The 23,627-nt window shown below is 39.3% G+C and overlaps 1 protein-coding gene across 3 annotated transcripts in view; it reads left to right on the forward strand.

Moving 5' to 3' along the window:
- The first annotated feature begins 273 nt into the window (after positions 1-273).
- LPGAT1 (lysophosphatidylglycerol acyltransferase 1) overlaps positions 274-23,627 on the forward strand; it is a 64,662-nt gene continuing 41,308 nt past the window's right edge. The window contains exons 1-3 of one of the 3 annotated variants that reach the window (XM_032623682.1): positions 307-498; positions 759-953; positions 1,834-2,094. In XM_032623682.1, the coding sequence (XP_032479573.1) occupies positions 1,857-2,094 (238 nt within the window). In that variant the 5' untranslated portion in view covers positions 307-498; positions 759-953; positions 1,834-1,856. Of the gene's footprint in view, positions 499-758; positions 954-1,829; positions 2,095-23,627 lie in introns of all 3 variants that reach the window. The other 2 variants (XM_032623664.1, XM_032623673.1) reach the window with 2 other exon arrangements.

Genomic DNA, 23,627 nt, shown 5'->3' on the forward strand with positions numbered 1-23,627 from the left:
ACGGCTGTTTTGGCTAAAAAGTGGCTCTCAATTTGGACCAAATCACTCGTGTGGTGTAAGGATTGGTGCTCATTCCTAGATCTTTCCGAGTGGCCCTCTTCCTCGGTCCCGGGCTGAGGCAAGTCCCGGCCTAGGGGCCAGGCAGCCCCAAGGGCCTCGATCCGCGGACAGCGGGATCCCTGGCGCCGGCGGCGCCGGCAGCGCAGGCGGCGGGTTGAGCAGGCGGACAACGGCGGCCGCGCCTTCATTAGAGGGCGCTCTGGGGGCGGCTCTGCAGCAGTCCCGACTCCCGCCGCTTCCTCCCCGCCGCCCCTCCCCGTCAGCCCCGGCGAACGCGGCTGGGCCCTGGGGATCGAGTCTCGGCACCGCCGTGGACGGGGCGCGGGGCACGCCGCAGCCGGAGCGGGGCCGGGCCCCGCCGCTCCTCCTTCCGCCTGCCATGCATTCTTCCGGCTCCTCTGGCTCCCGTAGCCCCAGCCGGGGCCGGGCCAGCCCGAGGTAACCCCAGGCTCGGTGGGCTCAGGCCCCGGGGCTGCGGCGGGCTGGGCCCGGGGAGGCGCTGGGGGGCCGGGGAAGGGGTGTCGTAGTCGCGTGGCCCGGGGAGGAGGCGGCGGCGGCGGCGGCGGCAGCGGCATGAGGGACGAGAGCGCCGTAGGCCCCAAGAAGGAGGCGGGGGTGCTGGGCATCCGCCCGCCTCCCCGGGACCCGCCCCGGTGACAGGTCTGGCCTCTGAGTCCCCGCCGTCCCTCTGTCCGCAGGCAGCCGCGAGGGGAGTAGGGCGTCCGCGCGCCCGCTCGCGCCGCGCCTCGGCCGCCGCTGCCGGGTCCATGACCGCGACTCCTCGGCCGGGGACACCCGCCGCCGCCGCCGCCGCGCAGCACCGCGTCCCGGGCCGCCGACCCCCGGCCCCACCGGCTCCCGCGCTCCACCGCTCGCCGCCCGCGCCCGCCGAGGTGAGCCTGGCGCGCGGGCCGAGACCGCCGCCCTAACGCTTCCACATCGCGGAAACCGCGGCGGGCCCCACCCGCCCCCTGAGCTCTGCCGTCGCCTCCTCTTCCCTGCTTCTTTCATCATCCCTGGTTTCCCTGCCCTCTGGTCGGGGCCGGTGCTCCTCATCCCTGGCCCTTTGCCTCCACCTCCTTCTGCTATTGCTCCCCTCCCCCTACTCCTGTCCTTAATCCTTTTTTCCTTATTATCGCCCACTTTCTTCCTCTCACCCTTTTGCCTTCTTTTCTGCCGCCCCCCTTTTTTTCTGTAAAAAAAAAAAAAAAGGAACACAAAACCTGATTTGCCGCAAATGAACAATTTTAACTTAACTCTTTTTGCTAACGCGAGAGACCTTTTAAAGGAATGAATCAGTGCAGGAAGGGTCGTGGTGAGGGTACCGAGGTCGCAGTGTCTGGGAGATTTGATCTAGAGGTCCCCGTTTTAGTCGTCTTTTCACTCGTATCGTCAGTTTGGAGATAACTGAGCGTGTGTGAAGCAAGTGGGTCTATTTTTCTTCGTTAAAGTCCAACAGAAGACTGCAGTCAGACGCGGTGCGGGCCGGCCACAGATTAGTTGGTGGGAATAGTGTTATCATTTGCTAAATATATTATGACATAGCTGTGCCTCCGTGAACAGCTCCCTTGACCTTGTGCGGCTCCTCCTCCCTTGCTCTCTGTCCCCCTCTGGAATTTCCCGGACAGATCGCCGAGGTAATACACTAGGAAAGCTTAGACCCTCGATTTTTTCATTTATTTTTGTGCTGGAGGTGATTTCTCTGTTGGTGACTATCTAGATGTGTTTAATCCATTTTCCTTTTTAAATGAATTTTCTTTTCATCTCAGAAAGACAGGACAGTCTCCAATGTGAGAATGGCTGTGACTTTGGAAGAAGCTCCGTGGCTGGGCTGGATCTTGGTGAAAGCCCTGATGAGATTTGCCTTCATGGTCGCCAACAACCTGGTTGCTATTTCCTCCTACATCTGCTATGTAATTGTGCTTCAGCCCCTTCGACTGCTGGACAGTAAGCGGTTCTGGTATATTGAAGGAATCATGTACAAATGGCTTTTAGGAATGGTGGCTTCTTGGGGATGGTATGCTGGATATACAGGTAAGAGTGGGAGCACTTTTTTAATGCATATTAAAAATTTTGTAATGTTATGCTTAAGTCAGGAGCCATGATTTAAAATATATATATATATATATATATATATATATATTACACTTTGGGTGGAAGATGCTTTGACTATTGAAAAAATAAATAGAAAACAATTCTATTGAGTTGTTTTTTTCCAGAATCCTAATTTAGGAAGAATGATATTTTCAGAAGTATAATTTCATAATTATATATTGGTAAATTCCTTAAATACTGTTTTAAAATGATTGACGTCTATTAAAACCAGTATGTGAAAGCTCTCCTAGAGGAGTAGGAGTGAGTTTTATAGGGCTTCAGGGCTTTGAAAATGAAGAGGTGAGATATTTAGCCCATAATCATTGGGCATTAAGAAAAAGTACTGAGCCCCATTTGTGCTAAGATAGTTTAATAAGTTTTTTCACAGTGTGTCGTACTGTGTTCACATTTGAAGCCAAGCAAAAAATGGCTTTCTTTTCTGTTACGTGTTTCTTTTGTTTACTAGAATCTATGTTTTATCTCATAATTCTATATTAGAATATTAAGTATAAGAAATTAAGTTTTATCCCTGTTAAGCTAATTTATCTTCTGAGTGTCTTTTAGTAGATTTTTATTAATTCTATTCTGAAGCGAACTTTTAAAGAACTGAATAAGTAGTGGTTTTTTTCTGTTTATAAGCCTTATGTGCTTTGAGAACTTATGCCCCTGCTGTGAAAATTCTGTATTGTTTATTATATTTATTTGACTTTTTTCCTCTAAGAATTAGGATAAAGAAAAAGGCACTGAGGTTTCTGGCATTTGTCTTAGACATTGAGACTTTATCATAGAATTCTATAGCTGATAAGCTCCTTAGCGCTAGTGCCGCAGGTGCTGTAGGTCGTATCTTGGAAGAGTGAGGAGGGTACTCTTAGGGTGGAACTGCACTGCAGTTCCCCATTGAAAATTTTCTGTCTCCCTCTTTCCTGCCCAGGCTACATCTCCAGATTTTATCCACACATGTGAGGGCTGACAGCACATAGCTTTTATGGAGTCTGACAGTCTCTTGCTAGATCAGAGTGCTCTTAGTTGCCCCAGATGAAGCCTTTTCTCCTGTCAATGCCATTTATTATTCTGCAAGACCTGAAGCCTGGGAAATAGTGTAGGCATTGCTTCTTTGTTATGTGTCTTGTTGAGATCCCAATGCTCTTTAGATACAGTAGGTGAACTTTGAGTCCTTTTTTTGGGACCTGGTGGTAGCAGTAGTAGTGGGAGAAAAAAAAAATGAAGTTTTCATCTATGGTGTTGAATTCTTACCTGAACTGCACTGCTGTCATAGAATTGCTTTGCTCTGTATAGTCTGAGCTTTCCCCAGTATGCTATGCGGTATGAGTGGCTTTGTTCTTTGCACAGTATACTTAAGTTTGCTTGTTTTAAATGAGCTCATAGTATTTTTAGATACAAGTTCTAGAAGTTCACTCTACTTAAAAATAATGAAATTACTGAAACACTTGTGCCTGTGTGTGTGTTTGTGGAATATTTGCGTATAAGTATTAGCATGATGAGAAGCTTGAAAAAAATAATTTGGCATTTACCTTGAGATTGTAAGGAGTGCAGTGGTGCTGATTGAAGTTAAAGTTAGTTATCCTGTGGCCACAGCAAGGCTGCAGTGTATTTTTAAGCATATTTTCTTGGGGAGTCTCATCCTTGCTGCCTATAGAACTACGTATTTTCTTTTGCCACCTGCTTGGAAGGTGGTCTTGGCATGATCTGCATATTTTAGTCTCTCTGAAGCATCTGCTCTTCTTCAAGCTACTGCTTTTTGACCATTTGATCAGTTGGTCTCATTTAAATATAGGATATTTTAGTATGTACATTTTAAATGGTCTTTCTATAAGCAGAATACTTCTAGAGGGTCTGGTCATAACAGAGCACAGTCAAAAGGTCAAGCAAATGTAGGAATGACTTTTGTTGAAAGCCACGACTGGGTCTAAAGAAGCAAACATAAGCAAGGGTTGTTGAGCAGATGTTCCCAGAAGGGTCTAGGAGGTTGTATTAGGCTTTGTATAGATTATGTGTTTTATTTCTTACCTTTGTATCAAGAGGAGGGTGGGCCTAAGTTGTTTTTTTTCCCCTTTCCCTGTGCTTAAGTTTCACAGATGGAAAATTGAACGTTGCCAAAGGAATCCTGCTCAGCAGATCTAGTGTGTTCACGTTCTAGAATAAAAATTGCCAAACTTTGTTGAAAAGCCACTTCTGAGGAAACTTTAAATGTTAGTTAACTAAATATTAATTAGGAAGCTGAAAATTGAATATTGGTATAGAATATATTTTCAAATTGTGTCATTCTGTCTAAGGTAAGTCAATTGCTCAGCTTTGCTGCTGAGGACTTAAGTTAATTATCTAATCTACACAGCCCCAAATGGTAGCTGCCAGCCATATATGGCTATTTAAATTTAAATTAATTAAAATGAAATAAATTTAAAACTCAGTTTCTCAGCCACACCAGTCACATTCCAAGTGCTCAGTACTAGATGGCTAGTGGCTACTGTATTGGACAGTGAGATAATAGAACACTTCCCTCATCACAGAAAGTTCTACTGGATGGAGCTGATAAATAACAGGTATGACATTCTCCTTTTTCTTAGAAAAAAATGCATTTTATCTTTATAAAAGAATGTTTTTCTCAACATCGTTCTAAACAGATTTCTTTTGGGGAGGACAGGAAGATTTATTAAAGTTTTATAAAATTGTCCTTTAATTTGAGGCAAATGTCACAAAAAATGAGTCCTTTAAACTCAGACATGCTTCTTGCATGGGGAATGGTGAGGCTAGTAAAGCCCAAGAGCTTGACTGGACGTTCTTGTACTTAATCTGCGTTCTCAGAGCTGGAGTACTGTCTGTGGACACAGAGGAGGGAAAGGGATTTTCTGGTCTTTCTGCGTGTTTCTGACTTTACATCTGTTCAGGGGAATACATTTCTTGAAATAACTGAGAATGTTGGGGTTTCTTCATCTCTAATATGCAGCTAGGTAGTGATGATTGTTGTTATCATATTTCTTTTAGTGGGAAGTGCTGTATAAGCATCTTATCTTGAGGAAAAGTTGTATACTGCCTTGCTCTCTTATTTCAAGAGCAAACCAAAAAAAACCTATTACCTTAATTAATGATTCACTTCTACATGCTTCATTCAGATCTGGGATAAATCAGTACACTCCCCTGCCCTCAATTTAAGTGAAGATTGGCAAATATCAGTGAGAGATTTTGTTAAAATAAGATGTTTATTTTGATTTTCATTCACTTATTTTAATAAATTCATTGTTCCCCATCCAAACACATTTAATTAAAGTCTCTTACACAAAATAATTTAAAAATATTCAATGTAAGTGGAAGCTCCAGAATTTCTTGTGTAGGATGATGAGAGTCTTTTGGGCCACAGTCTGTCTGGAAGAGAGCTGAGGTGCCAGGGGACTTGCCACCAAGCCCCCTGTGTTTTGCTTAGCAATAGCTCTTTCCCTTAGATCGGGTATTTACTTTAGAGAAAGCTGATGGAGATTAGGTTTAGCTTCCTCCCACTCCCCAGTTGACAGCTGTCATGGCTCTGTGTTAGTCTTTGGGGGTTATTTGATTATTTGATAGTGTTTTACTTTTTTTTGCTGGGACATTCGTTGTGTGAGAAAAATTAATTATTAGGAATTATATCTGACTTTGACATTTTAGAGAGAGTTTTAAAATATACCTTCTAGAGCAGTATTTTTCCACCTTTGAGTCATAAACCAATTTAATGTGTCAAGATGAACATTTTAAAAAAGTGAAATAGAAAATAATTAAATAGAAAATACCAGAAGTGTACATGTCTGTACTGGGCAGTGCTACAGAATACATTTTTTACTATGAGTCCTGTCAACATTTGAAAGGCATTGTTCTCGTGGAAAGAGCACTGAAATTTAGGAGAATTCTGGGCATCAGCTGTCTTGATCTAGCTTTAACTTTAGCATCTCTACTTAACTAGTAGGAGGGAGATCCTTACCTGCTCCCTGCCCACCGGGCTGTGAGCTCTCTAGACAGAGATGTGGTCTTCTTTACAACCCTAGAGCCCGGTTCATTGCCTGGTGCTCACAGGGTACTCTGTAAGTGTCTAAATATTTCTTGAATGATCCCTTCTTTCATTCTTGGTCCCAGCTGAGCTGCCTTAGCTGCCTGCCTTCCTGATCTTGATAACAGACCTTTCAGGAAGGCAGGCAGCTAAGGCAGCTCAGTCTGTAATCAAGATCATTGCAATCCACAGAATATAAACCCTGAACTGGATCATGTTTTTCACACACGTGCGCGCGCGCACACACACAAAAAACCTACAATACCACATTTGTTAATTTAACACACCTTAATTGAGCTTATATTATGTGTGGGAACAGGTGCCCTGGAGGTGTTGAGATGCATAAAGACATAATCACTGACTTTAAGGAGTTCACAGTAGCCTTGGTGGGGAAGACAGTGCCAACAACAATGAACACATCCTGGTATAATGCTCTAATGGATGTGTACCATGGGATGGAAGAGGAAGGGCTCCTGATCTCGCCCCAGGGGTAGGTGGTAGCAGAGAGGGAGTAGGGCATTTAGGAAAGGAGCAGCTTTACATTCTTTTATTTTTTCCATTAGGGAAATATTTCTCTGTGGGGCTAATTCTATCATCAGTAATTATAATAGATTTAAAAGATTTGAATAATACATCAGTTTGAAATTTATATCTTTGTGATGATAATATTAGCTAACATTTATTGCAATATAAGCCAAGCAGTGTGCTAAGTGTTTCAGTCATTTAATGCTCACAACAGTCTTATCCGGTTGATACTATTATTATCCCGCATTTTATTATTGATGTTGAAATTGAAACAGATTTCACAGTTACTTCCTCTTATGCATTAACTGAGTTGATGCTGCCACAAGTGTATTTTTGTATTTATAGAGCCGTTATTGACCTTTATATAATATTCCTAGAATGTTTCTTAATTTTTACTACCCATATTTTTGTTTCTGAGGCATGAAATCTCTTTCTGAAGCTACAGATCTTTAACACCTGAAAGCAATATTATAGCTGTGGATTTCTGCAAGAGGTTAAAAAAAAATTGTTGCTTCAACAGAATAATTTGTAGTATACTATAAATTTCATAAAATGCCACTTCCTTAAGATTCAGAGAACAACTCAAATTTTAGTATTTGAGTGCTTGACAGTAGATTGTCATCAGAATAAGGAGTTACTGCATGCTTTTAGATCAACAGCTTATCTTGACATAAATCCAGGTGAGGAGTTTTCAGTAGTGTTTTGATTTTTATATGGAAAAATTTTTATATACCATTAAAGGTAAATATTACTAAATTCTTTAAACTCAGAAATTTGATATCTAGTCTTATTTCAAAAACTGTATATAATTGAGTAATTTGTTATAGTTTTTAAAAATATATAAGGCATATTCATTCATGTACACATACCCTATACATGCACTATTACAGAAGCACATGAAATGTTATTTGCAGTTTTTGTTTATAGGTAAGACTTAGATTCTGGAGTCAGAAAGAGCTGAGTCAAATAATTCCTACTTTCTTTTTTTTACATTTGCCGTGTATATCTTTGCCCATCCTTTTGTTTTCAAACTATTTAAATTATTTTGATTTAGATGTATCTCTAAATCAGCATGGAGATAGGTTTTGCTTTATGAGTCAATTTGAAAATCTCTTTCAATATGAGTTGAATCCATTTACATTTATTGATATGTCAGACATGTTTTGTCTGGGCTCTGTCATTGTATTTTGTGTTTTCTGTTTTTAATTATATAAATGTTAAGTCTTTCACTGTGTAGTCTTTCTTTGCTTTTTTGTTCTTTTGATATTTAGAAAGGTTTGTATTTTTGTCTTATTAGTTACTTTATAAGATATTTTTAGTTCTCTATTCATAGTAACTATTAGCTGTTTTCTATGAAGAAAGGTAAAATTCTTTTAAAATACTCTCTTCTCTCTTCCCCTTTCTCTTCTGCATCACCCAGTTTTACTCAATAGTCAATAGTATTTATTCACAATTGTATTTACATTTGCACTATTATGTATGCTTTTACTTCTACTGCTTGATTTGTGAACTTTAAGGCTATCTATTGACTCCCAGCTGTTAACATCAAGGTAAGCAGTAAGTTTATTATACTTCCTGCTCACTTTCTTCCTTCACCCAATTTTTGTTATTTGAATTTATACATTGTTATAGCCTATAATGTTTGTGTTCTATTTTATCACCTTTATCTCTTTCTGTTTTAGTCTTACTTTTTCAGTTAAATATATATATAATGCTCACCCAAGCACTTTTGCAGAAGTTTTTCCCAGTTATCCTGCGGCTGGTTAAAGTTTGTCCTCTGGTGGTTTCTCAATAACGAGTCATGAAAATAATATGGGAATATTATTCTTACAGCATTTTCAGAACTTCTTTTTGTTGCTTTACACTTAGGATGGCTTAGCAGGTATAAAATCCTTGGCTCACTCTTTCTTTCCTTGAGTATCTTACAGGTGTTGTGCAGATGTATTCTGGCATTAAATGTTGCTGTAGAGATGTGTGAAGCCAACTTGAATTTTTTCCCATGATTAATGATTTGATCTTTTTGCCTATTGGCCCCAAAGGATTCTCTCTTTGTCTCTAATATTTGGTAATTTTACTAGGATATGGTGGTGTAGGATATACTGGCACATGTGTGCCTTTTAATACGTAGATTCAAATCTATTTTTATTTCAGGAAAGTTTTCTTTAGTTATAACTTTAAATATTTATTTTGTTTGATCATTTTGGTTTTCTTTCTTGGTGACCCTAATTATATGTCTGTTGGATCTCCCTTTGTATATCTTTTTTGTTTATTATTTTCTCTTTAATCCTTTTAAACACTTTTTCATTTGTTTGTTTCTGTCTTTAATGTCTCTTACTGTGTCTTCTGCAGTGTCTCTTTGTTCTGCTTTCAGTTTCTTCTTCATTTCTGTGATGCTTTTGTTTTTTCTTCTGTTTCTTCCTTGAGTTCTGCCAATTCATGCTTCCTTTGTTCCTGTTGTCTAGACAGTTCTTCCTTGAGTTCTTATTTTATTTATGCTTTGTGAGCTTCTTCATAGTGGGGTGGCTTCATTGATTTTCTTAAATTCATGCAAGAATATTTAGTTATAGTTTTTATCTTCTCCATTGTAATGTTTTTCTAGCAGTATTGTTTGACAGCTGGTACGTTATGCCGCTCGTTTCTACCATTTTTCTTATAGTATCTCCAAGTCAGTGCTGTGCCAGTTACCTTTTTATTCCCTGTGATTTAGTGAATTGGATTTTCCTCAGTTATTTGTAGGAGGTGTGGGTGGGGCCAAGGTATATTTCCAGATTTCTGCCTCAGAGAGAGTTTTTTTTACATATGGCGCATGGGTGTGTTCTCTGTGTTGCCACAAGTCCTCTGCCTCTCCAAACCAGACTGAGTCTAGGAGGCTTTTTGCCACCAATTCTGGACTTCCCACTCCTTCCTTTGCAGCTGTGACTGGAGGGACACAGCCACAGCATGCCAGTGTACATTCCTCTCCTTAAGAATGTGTGGTTTTGCTGTTGCTTTCTGAGATCTGCCATTATTGGGCCCTCCTCATCACATGCCACACGTTCTGTCTCTGTCTCTGCTCTCCACTCCCAATATAGATTCTGTCTGATATCAGCTTTGTTTGATCTCAGTCAGATCTCATGTATTTTGGAGTTTTTATATTTTTCTTTTTCTCCTAGGCTTGCTGGAAAAGTTTTGTGAGGTTTTCTTTTCCTCTTTCTCCTTGTTGCTATGTATATTTTCCAGGAAGATTCACGTCTATAACTCTACTGTGTTCATGCCAGAAAGTGCAACATAAGACTTTTATTCAGCTATGTAATTATAATTCAGTCAACTCTGTCTCCATTCTAATGCATTACTAGTTGATTATTATAAAATGGAGACCAACTTTATTACATAATTAATTTTCTTTAAGGTCTGTCCAAAAGCAAGAAATAGCCTCCCCAAGGTTTTTTTCCTCCTAAACTGTTTTGGGTTTTGGTTCTCAAACTGTTTTGATTCTTGGAATACTTATCACTGGAGTATAGTTAAGATATCCACTCTGTTTCCACTTGGCTACAGTCAGAAAATGTCACCAAAATGAATGGAAGAAGTGAGTTACCTTCGATACTTGAGTAAGGAATATGAATGAAATGTAACATTACTACTGCTCTCTAGGGTCTGGTCTATAGACCACCTTGAAGACTTTAAGGATGACTAGTGCCCCCAAATTTTGAAAATACATTTATAGTATATTATAATGATTAAATATATTAAGTATATATATTAGTAAAATAAAAAGTGTATTATCTCTATTAAATATAGTATATTTATAGTTTATCTGTTACAAACTAGCTACAAGAGTTTCTTTTCAGAGTTTGCAAACTAGTGGCCCTATTCAGCAGCTGATGGGCTTTATTTGATCTTCGCAGTATTTCAACTTTTCTTTTAATTAGTTGCCAACATTTCAAAATTAGGGGGATTTCCCAAAATGCAAAAGATAAAACCAAGATTTCCAGCTCTTGAGAAATTAGAAATCTGGCTGTGTGGGGCTCTCACATCCAGCAGCAGTTTGCTGGAGCTAAGTGATGACCGCCTCCTTTAGATGGGCCTGTGCTCTCCACTTCACCCAAGAACCCATGCCTTCCTTGTTTTACTCTGGGCCTGCTTTGCTCGTTTACATTACCTGCCTGGACCCCAGAGGCTCAGATGATGTTCATTAAAAAAATACTCAAGTAACAATTACTAGGCTATTTCTGCTGGGCATATGATAGTTTTGCATTTATATGCCTTAATAGTGCCTATATACTAACGAGTTCTACCATTAAAACTGAAAGCTTGTTAGTGACCTCAGCTGCTGATTTCATGTAGCAGAGGCCTGCGATGAAAACTGAAAAATAAAGTTTCATTAGTAAGAACTGTGGTCACGGGTTTTTCAAGTTTCATGTACCGTATTACTAGCCCAGTGAAATGTTTCCTGTTATTTGTGCACTCGTTAATTAGTAGAATGTCTCAATTCTTCTTTTGAATATAGTCATATAAAAATCTAGATTATTAAAAATTGGTTATTCTCTTTGCTTTTCATGTTTTGAATATGAAAAACAAAGCAAGTCTAGTTGATTTCTGTTTCTTTAAATTATAGTGCAGATAATTTTAAAATAGTATTGTAAAAAGCATGCATAAATTTTAGTTATGAGGTTATACTTTTTCTTAAGGTTTGGTAGATCTGATCAAGTTTTGCTAGTAAAACACTTTTCCCCAAACTTTTTTCTTTCTTTCTTTCTTTTTTTTTTTTGTGGTATGCGAGCCTCTCACTGTTGTGGCTTCTCCCGTTGCGGAGCACAGGCTCCGGACGTGCAGGCTCAGCGGCCATGGCTCACGTGCCTAGCCGCTCCGCGGCATGTGGGATCTTCCCAGGACCGGGGCACGAACCCGTGTTCCCCTGCATCGGCAGGCGGACTCTCAACCACTGCGCCACCAGGGAAGCCCCAAACTTTTTTATTACTCATTAAACTTTAAGAAACCATTATGAATCAAGTATATAAACACATTTTGCATATGCTATTAACTTGGAGTTTACATTATTTGACACTTTAAGGGATAAAACACCTGTAAATTTAAACACATCAAGATGTTTTTGAATCATCAAAAGACTAAACTATGATCAATATAACTTTACTATATATGTTAAAAATTTATATATACATATATAAATTGAGATAGAATTCACATACCATAAATTTCACTATATTTAACAAATAAATGATTTTTACTATAGTAACAATATTGTGCAACCATCAGGGCTGACTAATTCTAGAACATTTCATTACCCCAAAAGAAACCCCAAACCCTTTAGCAGTCACTCTCCATTTCCTCCTCCGTTCAACCCCTGGCAACCTCTAATCTCTACTTTGTATGGATTTGCCTATTCTGGACATTCATATAAATGGAATTGTACAATATTTAGCCTTATATGTCTGGCTTCTTTCACATAGCATAGTGTTTTCAAGGTTCATCCATATTGTAACATGTGTCAGTACTTTATTCCTTTGTATGTCTGAATAATATTCCATTGTATGGATAGACCACATTTTGTTTATACATTCATCAGTTGATGAACATCTGGGTTGTTTCCACATTTTGGCTGTTGTGAATAATGCTTCCATGAACATTCATATACAAATTTGGGGGTGAACATATGTTTTCAAATCTCTTGGACCTAGGAGTCCAATTGCTGGGTCATATGATAATTCTATGTTTAACTTTTTGAGGAACTGCCAAACTATTTTCCATACCAGCTGTCCCATTGTACATTCCTACCAGCAGTGTAGAAGAGTTCCAATTTCGCCATATCCTCACTAATAGTTATTATTTTCTGGGTTTTTGTTGTCGTTGTTGTTTTAATTTGGCCATCATAGTGGATGTGAAGTGATAGCTCATTGTGGTTTAGATTTGCATTTCCCTAGTGACTAATGATGTTGAGCATCTTTTCATGTGCTTATATATGTCTTTAGAGAAATGTCTATTCAAATCCTTTGCCCATTTTTAAATTGGATTATTTGTCTTTTTAGTATTGAGTTATAAGATTTTTTTCTGTATTTGATATACTATACCCTGTCTATTTTTTCACTGGTTGCTTGTGCTTTTCGTGTCATCTAAGGAACCACTGCCTAATCCGAGGTCACGAAGATTTACACCTATGTTTTCTTTTAAGAGTTTAGGTTTTATGTTTAGATCTTTGATCCATTTTGAGTTAATTTTTCTATATGGTGTAAGGTAGGGGTCCAAACTTCATTCTTTTGCATGTGGAGGATATCCAGTTGTTCTAGCATTGCTTGTTGAAAAGACTATTCTTTCCATATTGAATGATCTCGGCACCCTTGTTGAATATCAGTTGGCCATATGGGTTTATTTCTGGCCTCCCAATTCTGTTCCATTGATCTATATGTCTGTCCTTATGCCAGTACCACGCTTTCTTTATTACTGTAGTTTTGTACTAAGTTTTAATGTTAAGTATATTTTGCTGTATTTTAATTCTTTAAAAATTCATGATCCTTTTTGATATGTATAATGACTTCAATAATGAGGCTAGTTCACTAATCAGAACTAGTTTAAAGCTGTTTTGGATTTAAAAGTGTTTACTGAAAACCGTGTTTTTCAAGAATTAGCATTCATAATTGGGTTAAATCACCCCTTTTTACCTCTGTGTTGAGGAAATGCTTACTAGCTATGTATTTCACTAGGAGTTGTCTTAGAAATAGTGTGATTAGGAATAACGATATTTCTTTCCTGTTGCTCTGTCAAGAAAACAGGACCTTTATTGTAGAAGTATCTTGTGTGATTGACCAATCAAATGCTTATTGACTGCCTACTGCCAGTTAGCAAAGTTATTGATTTGTATAATGCTGTGTTAGAGAGTGTGATTTAGATTAATTTCTACCAAAAGGATTTTTGGCATAGTTTCTACTTTGATGGATGGCTTTGGGAATAGTTGAGTTTGCTATGAACTATGTGTTCAAAATGCTCCTGCGAAAAGTTTTCTGAAAAATGGAGCTCAATATACAGATTTCCCGCTCATGTGATGGTTCCATTTTTTAAAGTTAATTTAATTTTAAAGTTAATTGAGGTCTTTGCAGAGAAGAAAATTAACTAGAAGCTAAATTTATGTTGTAGAATAAAGTATGGATTACATGGATAAGGAAAAAGGATGTCATTTTGAATGAGTCACAGGCTGTTTTTTATGGGTGGGATAGAATTAGTTTTTGTATATGAGAGACTAAATTAGGCAGTCATTTTAAAGCTGAAATAATCATTTAAAGCTGTTTTAAGCCTCAAATACTTATATACAGGTGTTGTATTTTTAACAAATAATAGTTATTGCTAAATAAGTATGATATTGGAGACAGCACGACATATTAGAAAAAAACATTGACCTACAAAACATTTTTTTTAATTTATTTATTTTTGGCTGCGTTGGGTCTTCGTTGCTGTGTGCAGGCTTTCTCTAGTAGCCTTGAGCGGGGGCTACTCTTCCTTGTGGTGCGCGGGCTTCTAATTTCGGTGGCTTCTCTTGTTTCAGAGCATGGGCTCTAGAGCGCAGGCTCAGTAGTTGTGGCGCACGGGCTTAGTTGCTCCACGGCATGTGGGATCTTCCCGGACCAGGGCTCGAACCTGCATCCCCTGCATTGGCAGGTGGATTTTTAATCACTTCGCTACCTGGGAAGTCCCAAAACATTGACTTATGAGTTAGTATGAGTTTGAGTCCTGCTACCACCCATTGTTAGTTGTATAACTAGTTATAGTTACTAGTTACTTAACTTACTGAACTAGTTACTTAACTTCTCTGAGCCTCAGTTTCACCATCTTTAAAAATGGAGGTTATAATATTTATCTCTTGTGAAGTTTAAATGTAAAGTGAATAGCATGATGTTTCTATAAATAATAATATTATTACCATTATTATTATCATTATATTAATGCCTAGGAAAACAATTATATTAACCTTTGGGGGAAAGGTATGTCTAAATGAATAAAAGCTAACTTTATGGAATAGTTTTAGAAATACATTTGAGGATATTCACACTTAGCTAATAGTATATCTCAATATAGTTCTTGTGCTATAATCAATAAATAAAAATAATTTATTAGTAGTAATTTAAGCCATAGTCTAACTAAAATATTAACTGAATTTTATGTTTGTAAATTATGAAATGCTTCAAAGCAATTTATGTTTAACTACATTCTAATTCATTCAGTCACCTATTCTAACACCAAATATTTGAGTGCCTTCTCCATCAAGCACCATGCTGGTGGTGGAAATAAAACAGTGACAAATAAAACAGGACAGCTTCTGTTGACTTTTTCATGTGGGAGACAGAAGGAGTCACATGATAACCGTGTAATCACAAGTATGAAAACAACAAGTATAGAGGCTATAAGAATAAGTAACAGAGAGCTTGTTCTGGAGATGATGGTGTCAGGGAGGAATGGCCTCCTTGAGAAGGTGATATTGAGACTCAGACTTCAAGTATGAGTGGACCAGGTGATGCTGGGGGAGGGGCCACATATACAGAGGATGAAAAGAGTTTGTCATGTTTGAGGAACAAAGGGAAGGCCAGGTTGGCTGCATCATGGAGTGAATGAAGAGCAGAGTAGTAGGGGTGTTGGTGTTGGTGGGGGTGAGCCGATGAGGCCAAGTCCACTGAGGCCTTGTAGTCCTTACTGAGGATTTTGAAATTTATCCTAAGAGGAAACAATGCAAGGATTTTAAGCAAGGGAATGATGAACCCAGGTTCGTATCTGAAATTTGTAACTGTAACGATGAAATCAGATTCGTATCTGTAATTCTGCCTGTTTTGTGGAAATGGACTAGAGAGAAGTGAGAGTGTGCAGGCGATACCCTCTGGAAGAGTCTCAGCTTCCCCAGGTGAGGAGATAGTTGCTTGGCCCAAGGGTGACGGCAGTGGAGATGGAAAGGAGTGAACTAATTGGAGAGTTTTATAGGAGGAAATCTGTCAAGACTTGCTGAGGGATTGAACATAAAGGATGGAATACATGCGCAGGTGATGGGGGTGACCATGAGGTTTCTGGTGTGAGATGCTGGGTGGATAGGGAAGCCCACAGAAGGAGCAGTGTCGAGAGGAAGGATGAAAATTGAGCACAGGCTAAGTGAGAAGCATCTAAGTGTAGCTATGAAGTAGACATGGATATGCAGTCTAGAACTCAGAAGAGAAACCTGAGCTAGAAAGATAAATTGGGAAATTACCGATGGTATTTAAAGCCATGGCGATGGGTGGGTTCACCTACGGAGATTGTAAGTACTGAATGATTAGAAGCCCAGGGTCAGACACTGAGGGCATGCCAACATTTGGAGGTTGGGGAGAGGAGGGTGGTAGAGCCTGGGAAGGAGCAGCTAGAGAAGTAGAATGAATGCCTGCCCTACAAGTGTGTGTCAGAGTCAGCAGTGTTCCAGGGCTGGGGCTCTCCATGAGAGCTGCTGAGAGTTTACCTTTTGTAAGATGAGAGCTGGTTTAGCCTTTCATTGATTTGGCAAGAACAGCTTCGTTGAGGTGGTAGAAGTGGAAACTAGCTTGGAGTGGGTTGGAGATGAATGTGACTGGAGGAGCTAAAATGGAAACATGAATGTATGACTTTCCAGAAGCGTGGCTCTGAAGGAATAGAGAGTGATAGTTGCAGGAGAGAAATTGGGTCAAGGGAAGGCTTTAAAATTTTTTTTTAAGATTTAAAAGTTTAGCTTTCAATCCACTTAGAGTTGTACCTGATGAAACCAGGGTCATTTACTTACATGCCTCAGGTATTTAGGAATCTATTCTAAGACTGAATGAGAGAAAGCTAATCAGGGCTCCATGATACGATGAAACATGGAAAGCACTTAGATGCTGGCTCTGGTGACAGAGGCAGGCAGCAAGGCAGGGCCTCCATAATTTGATCCTGTTCTCAACTCTTATTCAGTAAGGCTGCTTTCCCTTGGCCCCTCTGCATTTTCTCATTCATATTCTTCCTGTCCCTAAAATCTGTTCTTCAGTTTCTTTGAAAATTTATCTCCTTGTCTAAGCCTATGATGTCCTTGCCCCCTACTCCAGTTTATACTGTTTCCTTCTTTCTGAACCTCTTTGGCATCTACTCTGTAACTGTGGTTATGAACCTTTGGGCTGAGAGTTTCGGCCGTGCTTCAGAGTTCTCTCAGGGGGTCAAGAATCCATACACATATTAAGTAACATCTGTGGTTGTATAAATAATGGGTCTTATAAATACATGTTAATATTTTTCAAATATATCTAGTTGCTGTTCTGATTAATAAGAAATCCCTTAAAAGCATTATAGACTTCACAGTTGCTTTTTGTTACAGATCTTTTCACTCATTGCTAAAAAAAAAACTACTAGCATAGATCTCTGCCACATTTTTTTTTAATTTAAATTAATTTCAGATTGCTGTACCACTCACTTTGAGAAACATTCTATTAATGATGGAGGGGGTAAATGTTACAAGATATAAAGCCAACTATTTATTAGGCTACTAATCTAGGACAGTAAGACAAGTGTTGGTGAAATGCTCAGATTTCATGTATCATTTCTCTGTGCACTGAGTGCCCATATTGCCAGGCCCAGGGCTTGTCACATTTTGTGACATTAAAAAAGACTCTTCATACTTGAAACAGTTAGGACTCACTGCTCTACAACATAAAACATTCAGAATTCTGCTTCATGTTTTTCACTGTTGATTTCACCTTTGCTGTTCCTGTCTCTTTAACTCGTCAGTTGCTTCAGGGCAGGGGCTGTGGCTCATTCTTCTTCCTTATACCTTCATGCAGAGGTTGACAAGCTACAGCCCTTAAGCCAAATCCAGCCCACTGCCTGTTTGTTTTACAAGTCCTCTCCAGTTCAGGAGGTTTTTATAGATGACGGTTTGCAACTGATTTTGAGCTGATGATAGGAAACACGAACTTTGAACCCCAATTAAGTAAAATCTTACCCCTCGCAAGAAAGAATTTTATTCTACTCATCAGTAGACCAATATTGCAAAAAGTTGTATTCAGTTATTTTTATATTTTGAATTTTGTCAATAAAAAATTTGTAGAAATGTGTTTGAAAACAAATTTGTTATGTAAATACCTATATAATATCCTCAATTTTGCCTCTTGGCCTGCATAGCCTAAAATGTTTACCATCTGACCTTTTAGAGAAAAAGTTTACTGATCCTTGTCTGATAGTAGTAGTTCCCAAATTTGTCTGCACATCTGCATTATCAGAGGAGCTTTAACATGTACATATATGAACTTCTCTACCCTGGAGATTCTGATCAATATATTGAGATGGAGCCTGAGAACCTATATTTTTAACAGGCTATTTAATTGTTTGGGAATCACTGCCTTTTAATGTATTTGTAGGGTTGAACTCCAAGAGATAGTGAAATGAATATTGGATTAGATATCATAGGAAAGCTTGTTATTTTCTTACTTCAATATTTACTAACTATGGGACCTTATCCAAGTAACTACTTGTTCTGCAGGTTTTAAAAAAATTTCTAGTTCCTTTGTTTATAGGTGGTTTTGCTTAATCTTCTACATAGTAGATCTTTTACCTTTTGGGGTTCATAAGAACCTCTTCTAGAGTCTGATGAAAGCTCTGCACCCTCCTCTCAGAAAAGTACACCTATATTAATTTCCTATGGCTGCCATTACAAGTGACTACAGAAGCACTTAAAGCAACAGACCTTAATTCTGTCACATTTCTGAAGGGCTGAAGTTCAAATCAAGGTGTCAGCAGGGCTGCACTCCCTGCAGAGGCTCTAGGGGGAGATTCCTTGTCTCTTCTAGCTTCTGGTAGCTCTCAGCATTCCTGGGCTTGTGGCTGCATCACTCCAAGCTCTACCTCAGGGTCCTGTGGCCGCCTCCTCTTCTCTATGTGTCTTCTCTGTGTGTCTCTTGTAAGGACACTTGTCACTGATTGAGGGTCCATCTGGGTAATCCAGAATTAGCTCCTCTTCTCAAGATCCTTAACTAAATCACATCTTTTACCATATAACGTAACATTCACAGGTTCCAGAGGTTTGACATGGGTATCTTGTGGAGTGGGGGTAGGGAAGCATTTTTTGGCTTACCACAGCACCTTTGCACGTGCTCACAGTTTTACAAACAGTTTCAACAGGTTTACAACTCTTTGAAGTCCATTTATGGACCCTATGGACTCCAGGTTTGAGCTCCATGCTCAGTGAGAAGAGCTTTACACCTTAGTGTATTCTAGTCTATTTACTCTCTCCTCTACGTCATGTCTCCTATTAATACCAAGCTAGAAATGATGTTTTCTTCCTGTGACTTAGATTCTTCAATTTATCGTATGTTTTTTGAGTTAGTTTCTCTGGTTCCTTTAGGAACTATTTATCTTCTAATAAGATTTACTGTTAAAATAAAAGCCTTTTCCGATCCCTTTTACTTAATTCTGTTGTGAGGAGACTGACTTCTATGTAAACTATAGATAACTGGTAATCCTTCCAGTGAGATGAAGAACTTACCTTGATCGAGTACCTGATGTGCCAGACCTTTTAGCAAATGCTTACATGTGGCTTCCTATAAATATTGAAAGCAGTCCTGAGAGGGAAGTAATATCAACCCCATTACACAAATGAGAAGAGGAAGACTTCTGGAAGTTAAGTAACTTGCTTAATGTGGGTGACAGAGCCAGCAAGGGATGGAGCTGGTCTTTGAATGAAAGTCTTCTACTCTAAAGCCCATGCTATTTTCATTATACCTTGAAAACAGCACACTTCCCTTTTAATTGAATGGTTAATAATTTCATTAGACAGGGGCTATCCATAGTTTGGTTTTAGGGTCCAGCAGACTTAGATTTCAGTCAGATTTATAGCGCTTACTCACAGTATTATCTTTTACAGTATCTTCTCAGATTCTTATCTTTAAATAAAATTGATATAATGTAAAATAGATAGCTAGTGGGAAGCAGCCGCACAGCACAGGAAGATCAGCTTGGTGCTTTGTGACCACCTAGAGGGGTGGGATAGGGAGGGTGGGAGGGAGACACAAGAGGGAGGAGATATGGAGATATATGTATATATATAGCTGACTCACTGTTATACAGCAGAAACTAACACACCATTGTAAAGCAATTATACTCCAATAAAGATGTTAAAAAAACATTATTCACCCACATAAAGAAAAAAATAAGATTGATATATGGCCTGTTATGCCTTATAGTGCTGCTGTGGCAATTGAGAGAATATGAGTGAAAGTCCTTTAAAATAAGAAAGTTTTCCTAATATGTGGTACAATTAAATCGTTTCTCCTTTTATCATATTCTTAGTACTTTCTTCTTTCAGTATCCTAGGTTTCAAAGCTTAAGAATATGGCCAAGCCTCAACCCAGAGGGTATGTTGGCTCCAACCATGAACTTCTTTGCTTCAGGCTTCTTGGACAGTTGGCTGGCATGAATGCTTGTATGTGCTTTCTGCTCTTTCATTTTAAGGGGCATCCCCAATTTTGTCTAGCTCAGCGCCACTTAGGATATCTACGTTCGTGGTGATTTTCTGAGCAGTTCTCTTTTTAACTTTTTAACTCCTCCCATTGCCTCTTTGCCATGGGTTTGGTTAGTGCTCTGGAACTGTGCTGTGGAGAGTCTTCCCCTGTTCTCTGTCCTCCTCCCCCAACTTGTTCGCACCCTCATTCATCTGTAGGTAAGTCTGTTACCCAAAGCTAACATCCCATCTCTCTTGCTTCACGTTACTGATTACTATCTCCTTCTATCTTTGCTCTTAGTCTTCCAGGATATAAAGATGCTAAAGACATTCTCACCTTAAAAAAAAAAAAAGCCCCCACTTAACAACTAGCTACTCTCCCAAATCCCTGCAGCCCTTCATCCCTTGCCTCCATCCCACATATTGTCAGTTCCTTTCCTGCTGGGTTTCTGTGGTTTGTGAGATAATGTGCAGAATTCTGGTGCTCTAGTAGCCTGGCCCAAGCCTACCTCTTAAGCTACATCTTTTGGTATTCCTTTATTCTTCCTGTTACATTGCAGGATGTCCTTTCTATCAAGAGCCAGTCACCTTGCTTAGATTCCATTCCTTCCTGCTTGCCCAGGAACCTTCCTCCATTGTTAATCTCCTCTTTATTTAACTTTCATAAAAACTCTCAAATTTCCAATTACTCTTAAAAAATTGGAGGGTCTGGTAACCAGTGCCACATTCCCAGATATCAGCAACAGCCTGGAGCTGGATAGGTAGCTGCCCTCTTTGGGGGTGGGGCATGCACTCTGTTTTTCACACAGTCCCACTGCTCTCTTCTGTCATATAGGAAGCACACTTCCCTCACTTATGTCACCTGCCTGGTGACAAGAAAAGGGATTTTATATCTCCTGGCCTAAATTGTAGTATCTGACTTCTAAAAGTACCTCTGTAATCTGACCTCTTATTTATAGATACAACCTCATTTTCCATTTTTTCCAGTAGCAACTGTCTGTTCAAGGCCATTTCCCCCATGTCTTTGGTATCTCTTCCCTTCATGTTTCAGCTCCCAATGATTTCTTCTTTCCCTGCCTCCTGTGGTACGTATCTTCATGTATAATGCATTAATCCCCAATTTATCTTTTATTCCCAATAAGTGAGCAGACCTCTTGAGGGCAGGGATCATATTGCATCAATTAAAAAGTTTGCTTAAGTTTTATTTGGAAGAAAATGTATTTTTAAAAAAACTGAAATCATCCAGCTCAGCGAGCTGCTGCCTCAGTAAGATGCTGGCCTGATGACAGGCACACGCCAGCTGAATTGATGAGGAACAGCAGATTCACAATTCCAGTCTCAAGCTTCCTCCAGGGCATAGATCTGAGGACTGGAAAGGCTGGCAAAATTGCTTGTACTATTTAAAATGTTCTCAGTTTCAGTCTTTTATTTCTGCCCTTCCATGCTCTCTCTTCTCTCACCTTTTACTTTTTCTCTCTTTCTTTCTTTTTTGCTAAGTTCCTATAGTTGAATTTAATGAGTTAATTACCTTGTGATAGAACCCCTGTATACGTTTATGTCCCCCGCAGTGGCAGAATCCTGTTTCTCTATGAAGAGAATAAAACTAGTTGGATGAATGAATACATCAGTAAGTGCTTTGGGGGATAGTGAGCAGGAGGTGCTGTAAATTAATTATCCTTACCATCTGTATGTTTTTCTTTGCAACTAATTCGGTCAGTCAAGAAGCAGCCGTAGAGTTCTGTTTCTTGTATTTGATAAAATATCTGTGAAGTGAGGAACTTGGATTCAGATATCTGTAAATTCCTTTCTAGCTGTAAACGTCATTAAAATCAAAACCCCTACCATATGTAATAGTCTGATTCTAAAACTACTTAGAGCTCTAGTAGCAAAGCAGAGAAGTACCTACATTGCCCTCTTATTTCCTAGCAATTTGGTGCAATCCTTTACCTTTAGGAGAAGTTAGAATTTCCCTTCTTCCAGTTACTCATTTTAGCAGCCTAAGACAGATAGTACTTAATCCCACTGCTTACACTTTTCCCAATGGACACAAATTAAAGTACCTTTGATTTAAATCCCCATCTCTGAATTTAGTATAGTGTTCTGTTGGTCAACTTACACGTGAATGTAAGAAGCTATTTAAAAGGTTGAGAAAACAAAACTTTGAGCAAGTTGAGCGTTTTGCATAGAGTGAAGTACTTTTATTGGAACATACTATAAAAAGAAACGTAAGATGTAAAGTCTTAGCTACTTCAGCTCTCAGTGGTTTAATAAAATACATTTGAACCAAACTACTCAGGGGGAGAGGTTTTTAGTTAGTGAAAGTGAGAAAATGAACATTTAAGAAACAAACAAAAAGAGTGCAGCCCAGTAGTAGTATCTTCCATTAATACTTTTTTTTTTTTTTTGCGGTACACGGGCCTCTCACTGTCGTGGCCTCTCCCGTTGCGGAGCACAGGCTCCCGACGCGCAGGCTCAGCGGCCATGGCTCACGGGCCCAGCTGTTGCGCGGCATGTGGGATCCTCGCAGACCGGGGCACGAACCCGCGTCCCCCGCATCGGCAGGCGACTCTCAACCACTGCGCCACCAGGGAAGCCCTTCCATTAATACTTTGATCTGGGGAGAAAAACCTTCCTGAATTACAAAAGTAATAAGTCAAATGCTGAAAACAGAAAAATATAAAGAAAAGAAAGAAAAATAACAGAGCAAGAATTATCTGTAGTTCTGCCATGCTTTAGTCATCATTATCCTTGGTAATCACATTCTCCCCCAACTTCTAACCCTGGCAATCCCTGATCTGTTCTCTTTCACTATAATTTTGTCTTTTTTGAGAATGTCATAAAATGGATTCATGCATTATGTAACCTTTGGAGACTGACTTCCTTCACTCAGCATGCCTTTGAAAGTCATCCAAGTTGTTGCATATATCATTAGAATGTTCTTTTTTGTTGCTGAGTCGTATTCCATTGTATGAATGTACCACAGTTTATATCCATTCAGCTACTGAAGGACATTTGGTTTGTTTCTAGTTTTTAGCAGTTATGAATAGGCTGGTACAACATTCATGTACAGGTTTCTGTATTAACTTAAGTTTTCATTTCTCTAGGATAGGAGTCAACAAACTATGCCCAATGGGCCAAATTTTCCTGTTGCCTGTTTTTATACGGCCCTATGAGCTAAGAATGGCTTTTACATTTGTAAAGGTTTGTAAAAAACAACAACAACAAAAGAAGAATTTGCAACAGAGACCATATGTGGCCTGCAAAGCTTAAAATATTTAATGGCTGACCCTTTGCAGAAAAAGTTTGCTAACCCCTGCTCTAGGGTAAATACCCAGAAGTGGGTTTCCTGGGTCAGATGGTAAGTGTATTTTTAACTTTATAAGAAACTGCCAGACTGTTTCCAGAGTGGCTGTACATTTTGCATTTCTATCAGCAGTGTCTACAAGTTCCAATTTTTCTGCATCCTTATCAAAATTT

This window comes from Phocoena sinus, chromosome 1 (assembly GCF_008692025.1).
Source record: "Phocoena sinus isolate mPhoSin1 chromosome 1, mPhoSin1.pri, whole genome shotgun sequence".
In the NCBI taxonomy this organism is placed as follows: domain Eukaryota; kingdom Metazoa; phylum Chordata; class Mammalia; order Artiodactyla; family Phocoenidae; genus Phocoena; species Phocoena sinus.